The 13,215-nt window shown below is 41.9% G+C and overlaps 1 protein-coding gene across 4 annotated transcripts in view; it reads right to left on the bottom strand.

Moving 5' to 3' along the window:
* LOC126545252 (coiled-coil domain-containing protein 186-like) overlaps nucleotides 1-13,215 on the bottom strand; it is a 142,087-nt gene that overhangs the window by 45,805 nt on the left and 83,067 nt on the right. For all 4 annotated transcript variants that reach the window (XM_055061332.2, XM_055061331.2, XM_055061333.2 and 1 more), the window contains one exon: nucleotides 2,832-3,034. In XM_055061332.2, the coding sequence (XP_054917307.1) occupies nucleotides 2,832-3,034 (203 nt within the window). The remainder of the gene's footprint in view (nucleotides 1-2,831; nucleotides 3,035-13,215) is intronic.

Below are 13,215 nucleotides of genomic sequence, written 5' to 3'. Positions count from 1 at the left end.
CAATAAGAACAACAGTTTTACTGACTGTCGTATGGGTGTGGTTTATAATGTTCCCTTTAGCTGTGGCCAGTTCTACGTAGGGCAAACGGGGCGGTGTATAAATCAGAGGCTAATGGAACATAAAAGGTTGTTAACCGGTGGATTGCCTTCTAATCTTTCCCTACATTTCCAACATTGTAACTGCACGCCAGAGTTAGATGAATGTGCTATATTCTACAGGCATGGCATATCTATAATGGTGGAAGTGCGTGCGTGAGTCAACCTTCGATTACTTTACATAAGGAAGAGATTAAGTGCCTTAACAGCTATCTCTCACGTAGACCGGCACATGTACCCGACTGACACGTGGTGTACCATTCCAGAGCTTGTGCAGATGAGTTTTGTGTCTTCTTTCTTTTTTTGCCTCAATGCTCCCTTCAGTTGATAGTCGGCGTTTGTATTGTCCACTTCTCTTGTGTCCTGTCTGCACGCCTCACCTTTTTTGCATAATGATATCTGGTTTTAGAGTGCAGCTCTTAGGCGCCTGTTCCTGCGTTGAGCGTCTGTGCCCCTCGGGGTAACCGAGCGAGCGAGCACCGCGAAGGATGAAAGAGCGAATGCGGAGCGTAACGGGGGAGGAAAGCGGAGGAGGGTATGGTGAAAGTACGAGAAGAAAAGCGTAGTGCCGCACCAGGCGGGCTCTGCAGCGACAATGGCTACGAGATGTCACCGGAGTAAGATGCATTGTCTGTATACCAATGACATCACCGATATCATATATAGAAACAAAGCGCTGCATGAGCGGAGGTCTGTCTGTGGCTGCTGCTGTGAATTGTGCCCGTGCGTCAAACACGCGCTGCCTCTCGTGATCTGCCGATTAGCGAAGTAATCGCGCCACACTTCGCTCTGTTTGCAACATGCTGGACGAGACTGATTGTCTGTGCCAGCCACTACATTGCGGAAAGAAAATGTATATAGAGCTGCGCTCAAATTTCTCATTAGGGACCACCGTAATCATCGGTGAATTTTTAATCTCTCAAAGGGTCACCGCTAGATGCTCGCTCATTTATTGTTTACAGGGGCGTGATTACATGCGATCACATCCGTTCACAGGCGTGCGCTGGTATTACAAACGTTGCTATCATGCTTGCTTTTATTTTCTTGAGACTTGCGAGAACTGAGTGCCCCTCTTTGGAAATGGGACAAAGGATTACTGAAAGTTTCTGACTCGTTTGGTTTTTCTGACGGGTGTACAACCATCGGGTTTTCTTACATGCGCTCACATAAACGGTTCGATTACGCTATAGACATGCGTGCTGGTTGCTCTTCTGCAAATGAGTCAGGCGGTGATTCCTTCTATGCAGACTACTGCTAAAGTGTCGAATCAATATATCTATTCCAGTGTATCTACATTTTTATTCTAAGTATTTTGGAAGTTCATCCATATTAATGAATAAACAATGCATGTTTACCCAAGGAAATATATTTTTTTGTCACCTTATGGTCAGTTAAAAAAATTTTGTCGCATTTTTTTCACAACAGGTCACTCTGAAAGTTCTAAATCTGCAATAAAAAAAGAAATACCTTCGGGGGTCGCATTTGGCATAAAAAATTGACCCTTAAAGGGTTAACTCACTTGTTCATTAAACAATCCAAGAAAGTCAATATTAATACATAGCCCCTCACTACAGTGTCCCCTACAGCTAACAGTGTAACTTTGAGATTGCGAACCTCAATTGTTATTCTTAACCAATTTGCCCAAGCCTCCGCCTAGATGTGACGAGTAAGGTGGTTGATCCAGTAACAGAATCTTCTGCTCAGCTTGAGACTACTTCACTGACATGAAGTGGTAGTACTATTAGATTAAGTCTAAAGAATTTTTTTTTTTACAACACACATCAATTCTTTCTAGATTGTTCTCTCATGTTGAATAAGGTAACATGGCTGACTGACTGGCTGTACGTGTGGCATCCACTAAGCCATGAATGCTGCGCTTTTTTATTTCAAGCTGCTTATTTTGCACATAGGTTTCGTTAAGAAAACATTGCTCATTCATAAATAAGTGATGACAAAAGTAATGCAGTAATTATGCACGTACCGTATATACTCGTGTATAGCTTGAACCCTCCACTTTTGGACACAAACATTTTCCACTCACAGCATACCATTATCATCATCGTTGCGTGTCGACGTAACAGACTGAGTGAAGGCTCAGCTGGCTGACTGCGGAACGGACTTGGCCGTGATTCCTGGTAGCTTGACCAGTGTGATAAACCGCTCAATGTTTGCGGTAAACTGGCCATTCAAGATGGAATTTTGGCGGTGCTACTACGAGTGGATGGCCGCGGGAAACCACGAAACAACTCCGACAGGGCGACTGAAGTGAGCGTCTCTTCAGCAATGTGCGGTTGGATTCTGGACGCATGGTGTTCAGTGTCAGTGGACACTATTGCAAAGAGCATTAGAGTGACGGGGATATCAAATGACACAGACAACACAGAGGACGACCAGCTTTGGGAGCACGCCGATGAGGTGAGCTCGTCCGACAGTGGTGAGAGTGCCGATGAGCTGAGCTTGTCCGAGAGTGATTAGCTTGAAAGTGGCGATAAATAGTGAAATAAAATGTTGATATCTGTTACCAGTTTTTTAGTTATTTGACACAGTAGTCGCAGTGGCACTACAGTGTGTTAATGTGTAGCTATAGACCTGATTTGTGTATAACCCACACCAGAGAAAATTTGATGAAAAAAAGTGCAGCTTATACATGTACAGGAGTATATACATGTACAGGAGTATATACATTAAGCACTAACATAAATTTCTCCTCAGTACTTTTCTTCCAAACCACCTACTTGGATTTCTTTTTCATTTCAAGTAGCAGCTGCTTGATGTGTTCCTCAAGAAAGTCAATTTTGTCATTGCGTCGTGCAAGGGTCTTCTGTAGTCGTACAATGCGCTCCACCAGCATTTGCTTGTCCAGTTCAAGGTGCACAGGTGCTGTTGGTGCATGTTCAGGTGATCCACTGCTGCTTGCACCAGATGCCCCAGGACTTCCCTGTAAGGCACACCACGCTTTCAAACATGTGCGCACACAACAGTGGTATTGCAAACATGAGATTATGTGCATAGTGCCAGCCACAGCACCATTAAAATAAATGCAGCATACGTGACACTTTTAAAGTTGAGGTGGATGAATTATAAGCCATAACAAATGCATTTTACTGGCATAATATGTGGAAAAATGTGCTATAAAGGCATTCTGCCAAATAGATTTGTCTACACAATGGGAAAAATGACTCAATTATATATTTACACATGGGCATCACACCTTACTTCTTCAGTACTCAGATAGCAGGCAATACCAAGCAAAACCAAGCAAAGGCAAAAGCTACCATAGTCATGAAGCTTTATACTATATTAAGTACTGCTATTTCTTGAGCAGAAGTTCACCAGTTCAGGTGGATACTACAGTAATATATGTTAGGTCTAAAACAGTAAAGGAACATTGTTTCTGCATATATAGTTGTAGAGAGTACGCACATTAAGCAAGACAAACTAACGTTGCCTTGCTGGTTGCAAAACATCCTACAGCATGTCTTTTGTCACGTTGCCATGTTGGTCATACAGCTAAACCTCGATATAACGGGCTTCAAAAACGAAATTTTCAATATAACGAAGTGTGTTTATGTACAATTTCAATATAATGAAATTTCATTGTCGCTGTGAAGGAATACCGAGACAATAAATGCAAACTTCTGCGGATGCAGATGGTCAAATGGTTTAACCCTTTGACGGTCAATGACGTAAATATACGGCGCCGCGAACAAGTCCGAAAATGGTCGATGCCGTATATTTACGGCGCAGTCTGTACGTTTAAAAAGCGTGCCAATTTCCTAACTTTTTCTTTTTTGTCATGTGCTGCCACTATGCGGGGATACAGAGAATTTTTTTCACACGCCTCGCTCTCGCGGTTTTCGTCGCATGGTTTGTTTTAGCGCTAGTTTGCTCCCGCGTGTCTATATACTACCGCTCGAGCATTGGTGCGCGCTCGTGCATTGGCGCGTGCTCGTGCATTGGCGTATGCGCGTGCGGGCGGCTGTTTGGATTTTGTTTTGCGGGTGGTTTCGGTTTTTTGCGCTTGCAAAAGTGATGCCTATCTCGTTACTAATCGCTCAAAGGGCGACTGCTTGTTTCTCGCTCGTTTAGTGCTCACAGAGGTGCGCATAGGAAGGATGCCGCCATGCATGCGTTTCCGTTTTTTTTTCTTTTTTTTTTTAAGACTCGCGAGAACTAATTGCCCTAGCTGGTTGGCGATAAGATGAAGATTAGCGGAAGTTTGTCACACGTGTGGCTTTTTTTAATGCACACACAACCAAACAGTTTTCTTGAGTGCGTGCACCAACACAGTTCGATTACGCTATGGACGTACATATTAGTGTAAGAGTAGGAACATTTGAGACTTGGGAAATATTCTCGTGTGCGGATTTTCAAAGCCTTGAACTATGTGCATAAATATGCATCAAATTTTTAATTCTGATAAGTTTATTTCCTTTTTTATTGTTGTTATTCATGAATGAAGAGTGCATATATACCAACACAAAAGATTTCTTTCTCACTTTACGGTCACCCTAGAAAAATTACGGTAAATTTTTTTCTAAATAAGTTCCTATGAAGAATTGGAATCTGCAATAAAAAAATCGACCCTCAAAGGGTTAACTAAAAGCGACTGCTTGCGAATGCACCTCTAAAATCATGCACCGCATGATCAAGAGCGACCGCCAAAGTGCAGCAGCATCATGTTCCATTTAAAGTGGCGGGGGGGGGGCACACATCTTTCCTAACGCGGCCATGGCTGCGCATGCCTGTCAGCGTGGCTGAGTGCATACACAGCCTGTGTGCCCTGTTTCAGAGTTAATCTGCCAGGTATGCAAAGACTAGGCGAGTTGAGATGGTGTGGCATCGTACGCTGTCTTCCCGCACATTTAGAGTTTAGAGCTGGAGGGTGCATAATTTCGCATTTCGGAGACCCATTGAAGCGAGAGGCAGAGACCCATTGAAGCGAGAGGCAGACAAAGCATTTGCTTTCTGCTGCCGACACTTTTCATGATAGCGTCGTCCCACTCAGGTGACGCTATTAGCCGCAGGGGCAGAGTGGACGTTCGGTGGCGGTGCACTACCTACAAGCACCTAACATACTGCATTTTTGCAGACATCTACGGGGGAACAGGCATTCTGCGCTGGAACCTTGCGGCACTTCAACAACGGGGCAGGGTGGAGAGCTGAAACTGTGCTTTTCCAACACATCTCTGTCTGCGTGGGACAGCTGGGTGCCTGCGCAATGGGATGATGACTGCCAAGACGGCCTGTGGCGGAATATAAAAACAAACTGCAATCGAACTTAGGTTCAGTTCATAGGCGGTGCACTACCGACAAGCACCTAACATACTGCACTTTTCCAGGTAAGAAATATTGCTGTTAATCATTTGAAATTGAAACGGTGCTTCTTTGTGGTGCACGGCTGCCGAACACAGCAGAGTGTTTATTTTTCTGTTCTCTTTTTTGGAAATGGGGAAAGAGGCAGCTTGTAAAGATAGCAGTAAAAGCCATGGGAAGGAATCGACCGATGCGAAAGACATGTGCAAGTTGATAAGGGCCTTTTAAAACTTTAAACATGACTTTCGAGTGGAAATTCGTGAACTGAGGGAAAGTGTGTCTTTTCGCACTTACGTCTGCAAAGACGTAAATGATTTGGCAGATGAAATCAAGCAACTGAGAATGGAAACAAAGGAACTCACAAGAATGATCATGGAATTAAAGGAAAAAAATAGACAGCTATTGTAATGATGCGAAGATATTGAGCAATACATGTGCCTAAATAACTTGGAAGTTAAAGGAGCACCTTTCGCAGCCAACCCGGTAATGGTCATACAGAAGATAGGCGAAAGTTTTGGTGAAAAGATTGGCACTACAGACATCGACACATGTCATTGGATCCACACCCCGAAGCCTGGCATCCAAAACATTATCGCTCGTTTTGTAAGAAGAGACATGCGCCATGCCTTGTTCACGAAATGCAGGAAAAAGAGGCTAGATACCACTGTCCTCGGTCAGTGGGAAGGAAGGCCAATCTATGTAAACGAACACTTTACACGGCGCAATAAGGCATTGCTCTTAGCCACGATAAAAAAAAAAGAAGGAAGCTAGGTGGGAAGCCAGGTGGAAGTATGTTTGGACTTCCAGTGGACGGGTGTTGGCCCGCAGAAATGAGGATTCGCCTGTAGTTCGCATTACAGGTGAAAGAGATCTTAACCATATCACAGTAGAATATTGAGAGATAGAGCTTTATTCAGAATGGATCACATTTCAAACAACAGTACCGATTACTTTACCACCACTGACTTCAATTCAAAATGTTCTACTGCTGATAAAACATTTGCTGCATTACACATGAACACAACATAAGAAGAAAGGATGTTCCACATCCGCCGCCAAGGTTTGTGAGTGGTGGTGCTGGCTAACACTCCCAGGGCTAGTTCTAGCAGTAACACATAACCCAGAAAGTGGATGGGAGAACGGAGCTGCGGTAGCTCAATGGGTAGAGCATTGCACGTATAATGCAAAGACATGGGATCGTTACCTACCTGCAGCATCCACTTTCATTTTCCTTAATTTATCATTTCTTTAATTCAGCTATTAAGTACAAGTAATTTCCCCTGTGTTGTCCTTGGTGTCTTTGTTTGTTGGCTTCTTATGCTGTGATTAATAAATATCGGGCCCCCTCGATTAACCCCCTTTCTTCTCGTACATGAACACAAGAAGCACAAGAAGCAAGGTAGATGACATAACTACTTTCTATCCTATCATCTGTTAACTTTGATGTGTTGTTATTCTCCGAGACATGAATCACCAAAATGATGAACTGCCTCACCTATCAGGATATAATTCAAAAGATTTATATCGTGTTAATGAGAAAGGAGACGGAGTTGCAACTTATTTAAAAAAATATGTTTTTCATGAGGTACTAAAAGATTACTATGTTATTAATGATGATGTTGAATGCTTAGCACTGCGAATTGAAAAAACAATTACTGTAGTCATATAGAGACTGCCTATGGGAAGAAAAAGTCATTTTATATGTTTCTTGGAGAATCTACTCTTGAGTTTTTCGCCGAGCAATACGCTTCTAATTATGGGGGATATCAGCATAGACATGATGTCCAGTGATTCATGCACCAGAGAAATGGTGACATTATTGTCTGCTTATGGTTGCACAAATCACATCAATTCGCTCACTAGAATAACTACAATTCGACATCTGCATTTCCAATCAAAATGAAAAGGATTTAAAGAGGGATTTTCACACACGAAATAAGTGACCATTTACCAATATTTTGCATCACCTGTTCGAATACCGGTCCACTCAACAAACAAATACGTTTTAAATGACGTATGGATGACGCCGCAAGAAAAACATTCTTTGAAATTTTAAATAAAATTGATTGGAAAAATGTTTATAAGGAAAAAAATGCAGATAAAGCTTATGAGTTATTCTTCCAGTTATTAAAGGAAAAATATGAAGAAGGTTTCCCATTACAGCAGATACATAACCGCAAGACCAAAAAGTACCGAAAGCCTTGGATGAATTCCACACTTCGTAAGTCAATTGAAAAAAAGAACTCGTATCATACATTGGTTCAGTCACCAAATCCAGACTATTTGTCAAATATAAAAACTACAGAAACACTCTGAATTCCGATCTGAAGAGAGCAAAACGAGAATATTTCCAAAACATCTTTGCAAAAATACTAGACAATCGTAAAAAGGTCTGGGAGGTTGTTAACACCCTGAACAGCAACGGCAAACAAAAATGTAATGAATTCACCATAGCCGCTTCAGATGGTTCAATTCTAAGTGGTCAGGCTTTGGCGGATGGTATGAATGACTTCTTTGTGAGCTCGGGCGCGTATCCAGTTGACAATGAAGATACGTGTATCAATTCTGCAGTTGATATTGTTCCGATAAAATCTTCTCTTTTCTTAAAACGGACTGGCTACGCAAAAATTGCACAGAGTATTAAGAAATTAAAGAGAAATGTGGCAGCTGGTATTGATGGCGTAGGTCCCATAGAAATTAAGTGTATATCACAATTAATATGTAATGTTCTTGTCCACATTATTAACCTTACCCTGAGCACAGGTATCCTTCCACAAGCTTTAAAGATGGCAAGAGTGACACCCATCTATAAAAGCGGTAGAAGGGATACGCTTACAAATTATCGACCAGCGTCAGTCCTACCCAAAAGCATCATACACAGTAGACTAATATCATTCATGAATAAGCACAACATACTAACCAAGAGTCAGTACGGCTTTCAGAGGAGTAAATCAACGGAGCAAGCTTTGACGTTCATTAAAGATAAAATAATAACAACTATTGAAAACAGAAAACATATGCTTGGTTTGTTCTTGGACTTTAAAAAGGCTTTTGACTGCATTCATCATGAAATATTGCTTAATAAATTGTCAAGGTATGGTATAAGGGGGGCGGGCATTAAAACTAGTAGAGAATTACTTAAAAGATCACTTTCAAGTAGTTAATAAAAAAGGTGGAGGAGTGGGGGGAGGGAGCGGGCACATAATTTTGGTCCAACATTTTTACAGCTGCAGCAATAAATAAATAAATAAATAAATAAATAAATAAATAAATAAATAAATAAATACCCCCCCCCATAATAATTTAATCATAAAGTTGTCTGTCCCCTTTGTGCAGAATTCTTGATAATGCATATCTACTACTGCTGTTTATACATGTTTTTTATTCTTTTTGTTAAATGGGGTTTTACGTGCCAAAACCACGATCTGATTATGAGGCACGCCATAGTGAGGGACTCTGAAAATTTGGACCATCTGGGGCTATTTAACGAGGCCCTAAACATAAGTACACGTGTGTTTTCACATTTTGCCCCCATCAAAATGTGGCTGCCGTGACTGGGATCTGGTCCTGCGACCTCGTGCTTAGCATCCCAACACCGTAACCACAAAGCAACCACGGCGGGTGTTTATAAATGCAAACATAGCTGTACAGATTTCTTCATTTATATAGTACAACCAAGGCCCTTCTATACGTTTCCTTCTGGTCACAAAACTTCTCCAAAAGTTTCATGCAGGGACAGAAGGTGGCACCTGAGGCACTGGCTCAAGTAGAAGGGGATCAATCTGCTGTGCTAGATGGCTGGGCTGTGTGATATTGCAAATCTTTCACCAAGATAGGTGCCTCTCCCACATTTATTTCAGCTTGTTTGCAGAGTGAACATGCAATAGAATTTAGTAGTGTGATTTGCTGGGCCAGTTGGTGCATGGTGAACATATAAGGGATTCCGGCAAGTACAAGTAAAAGGAACAGACAGGACAACGGCATTGTCCTGTCTGTTCCTTTTACTTGTGCTCGCATCCGTACTTGCTGGAACCCCTTATATGTTCGCCATGCAATGGAATCTTTTAGCAAAATAATTCAGCATGTGGTGAGTTTGTGAACAAATTATACATGGCAGCGCGGTGGTGACTGACGTGGCCCCCCCCTCCCCCCCCGACAATGTTCACATGCCAATAATGGCAAACGAGTCTTGCGCACAAGCTGGCGCACAGAATGTCTGTGGCATTTGTCCGGTGTCTGTTCTGATGCCCTTCTACTTGTGCCAGCGCTGTGGTGCGTCCACTGTGGGGGCTATATGAAGCGTTAAAGTAAAACTCCAGGAAAACTTCCGCGTAACGTTCCCACAGCGTTTCGCGGAAGTTTTGTGATCAGAAGAAAGATATCGAAGGATCCCAGTAAAGCTCTGCTATCCTCCTTGCCTAATCATGGGCCATATATAACAGAGCTCGAAGAGAACACTGGTGTTCCCGAATATTGAGAGAGAAGAAACTGTCTCCACAAACATTTGGTTCTGTTTCCCCAACCCACATTGACACATCTTTACATCTGCCATGTAAATACATGTTTCCACAGCAGAACAACGAGGTAATTACCACTATAGAAAGCGTCGACACTTGGCCAGCGTCACGACGCGTTAAACTGTCGGTTGCCGGCATTTTAAAAAAGTTTTTCCTATCCTATCCTATAGAACATTCACACAAAAGCGTTTGACACGTTCAACTAAAAAGTTTGAAATGTCCAGCAATAAATTTTTGAGTATTTTTTTTATTATTGCGACAAAAACTGTGGCCCACAACTGCAGTTACTGCTCTTACAGCAAAGCTTGAGGCTTGCACAATAATGCAGGTGCCAGAAAAGCACATTTGGTAGGTAAAAACAAATGCAGGCAATAATGTCCTGTTCAAAATTTCTATCTTCTGACTGTTCAGGTGAGAAATTCAGCGAATTTCAAGAGAAGGGTGAAATTTAAGTTTCTTAAGCATCACTTCTGGCCAATTTAAGTTTACAGCTACAGTTTATAACAAGACTTTATACGGATGTATTGTTTTCAAAGTGGCATTTCTTGCAGGAAAAAGTTCAGGTAAAGAAAGAGTCGTGCTTATGCAATATTTCACCTGTTGAAACAATATAGCGGATGCTGGCAATCTTCAGCTAGAATATACTGGCCTAACTAATAAAACACCACCCTTCCAACAATCCGGTCATGTAGTGCACTTCATAGCCACCATACATTTGCATGACTCAGTGCAGCAATCATCATGAAAAAAGGCAACAGCAGTATGTTGCTTTTCTTCGTTGATGCGTGTGGCAATTATAGTGGTAACCCAAACAAGAGAGAGGTTCACAGAGAGATGGAGGCTTGTAGTGATTGAACACAGGATGTTGCTGGGGCACAAGTTTTGACAAGGGGACCTGTATTTGCAATAGCAGTAGTGCCACTAGTGATACAGTGGTAGACATAGACAGTGGTAGTGTTACTTCATGATGAGGAAGTATAGTAGATTAAAACTGTCCTGATACTGATGACCTCCAGTTTTAACTGTATTTTTTTTTGTTACAGCTAGAAAGCCAGAAGCCCACTTACACTGAGGAATTAGTTCACTTGGTTGTTATAAAACTCAACTGTAGCTTGCTGCAAAAGCAGTCTGGACATTATTTTAAGTGCACCGTCCCAGCTATCTACACCACCACCTAGCACATGGTCAACACCAGTGCATGTTCATGTACTACAAGGTCTGGATGTCCATGGGAATTCCTTAACCGAGTGGAATTCTGAGAAACAGGTCAACTGTTGTGTGCAATGTGTTCTTCCTCCATGTTCATCTGTGTTGTCACCACTTACTAGTCAGAACTGTTCTATGGTGTACGGTAGCATACTTTGGTGTTTTATACTTGGTAACATTTTTCATGTCACTATGCTTCTGTGTTGACTATTGCCCTTTTGAAGATAAAGAGGTGATTTGCAGCAATCCATACTGCATCTGCATCATTTGCCTGAGCAGAAAGGACCTTCAACTTTGTTTTTAGAGCAACATATATTTTTCCTAGAAGAGTGTTTTACTAAAGAAGCAGCTAGAACTTAGTGGTTGCATGGCACCTGTTTACATTGACAGTTAAAACACTGCCATTATATAAGGCTAGTCTCCCTCTCTCTTCCCCCTTCCCTTACTTTACATTATTTTTAATTTTTTTTAAGTTTCAGCAGACATGTACTGTGACAGGCTACCCCGGAGTAATCTTGCAGTGCAAACCAGAAACCAGTGGATGTTGAAATGAACCACTCAAGATGTACTGAAAGGATCACCAAACATTCCTTTTCATTGAAGGGTAACACCTTGTTATAAAAATGGAGACATCATATTGAATATTGGGATATTGCTGGTCACTGTGGCTAGCACTCCACTGCTGGCAAGATAAAACAAGTCATCTGTCCAGTACATGCCAGAGCAGTAAGGTCTAACTGCAATTGGCTGTGATGCACCAATATTCAAAATGATGATATGGCTTTCATTACATGGCACTGATCTACAACATCACAAGGGGTTTTGCTTTTGGCACTCCTTGAGCACTTTGTTATCCTTCAACAAACTGAAAATGTCACAGTGCATGTGTGTTTCAGATACATATTGAAAATGAAGACTCCCCTAAAAGCAGACAAGATTCAAAATTGCAGCATAAACTGCAGTAAAATTCAGAACATAAGAGAAGGAATCATTGTAACTTAGGTTGAACTTAAATGGTAAATCTAAAGGATGTCTAAAAGAAAATTTTCTGCTCTATTTGGAGCAGAAAATGTATCATGTATGTAATAGAAGATGTAACGTAAAATGTCTGTACCAAAGGCATTCTTGGAACATGAACTGCGTGCTCCAAAGGCAGGTTGAGTACATATCGCAACATCATTCCATGAAGCATCAAGGTAGTTCTGCTAAATCCTGCAGGTTTGACCAGAAGTCTGTCTGAAGTATCCCCTTGAGCTATGCTGCCTTCTTAAAGGGTGGTAACTCAAGAGCAACTCTTTATGCAGTGAGGAATTAGATGATGACTTGCAGAGGCGCATTTGACAACCAAGAGGACAAAGTTATTGGTGAAGTTGCTTGTTGATCCGATTGTCTTTTCACATTGTTCACATTTGAGCATCCACTGAAATAACTAAACCGCTATGTGCAATTCAGCTGTATGTATGCGCAGATGTGGTGGACCAGTTCATAACCAGGTTTGCTGCACATTTGAAACCACTGTCATTTCAAAAAGCAGATGACAAGTGCCACTGTGTTGAAAAATGATAACTTTCATATCTGGTTGTGAAAGTGCACCCTTGCTTGCTCTGGCTGAAGCACAAGTGTTGCAAACACAGATGTGGAGTAAGTGCTCTTCATGGGAGACTGGTGCTCTGGGGCAGTGCTTGAGGACCACTTAGGGTCTGCTGCTGCAATTAAGCATTACCAGTTTCCTTAATCATTAGCTGTTTAAGCATAGCAGCTCCTTCTAGCACAATATGACTGCTACTACCAGAGGACTTAATGCAAAGGTGTGAACCACATGGTAGTGCCACTGCCTGGCATGTGGTGCCTATTGCTAACTGGTGTGACTGCCTTGGCTGCAATTCAGCAGCTGGCAAAAGCAGTAATTCTATCCCTTGTATAAAGGTGCCACATGCCAGCACATGGTGCTGATTGGGACATAGCAACCAACCTTCATGACACTAGTGTATGGGCATGGCACTGGTAGTACAACTCTGTATGTGTGCCAAGTACACTGTTATGATAAGCATTTTATAAAATGCCTTGTATAGTAATACAT

Source organism: Dermacentor andersoni, chromosome 1, assembly GCF_023375885.2.
Source record: "Dermacentor andersoni chromosome 1, qqDerAnde1_hic_scaffold, whole genome shotgun sequence".
NCBI lineage: Eukaryota > Metazoa > Arthropoda > Arachnida > Ixodida > Ixodidae > Dermacentor > Dermacentor andersoni.
This window is presented reverse-complemented; position numbering and strand designations above follow the sequence as displayed.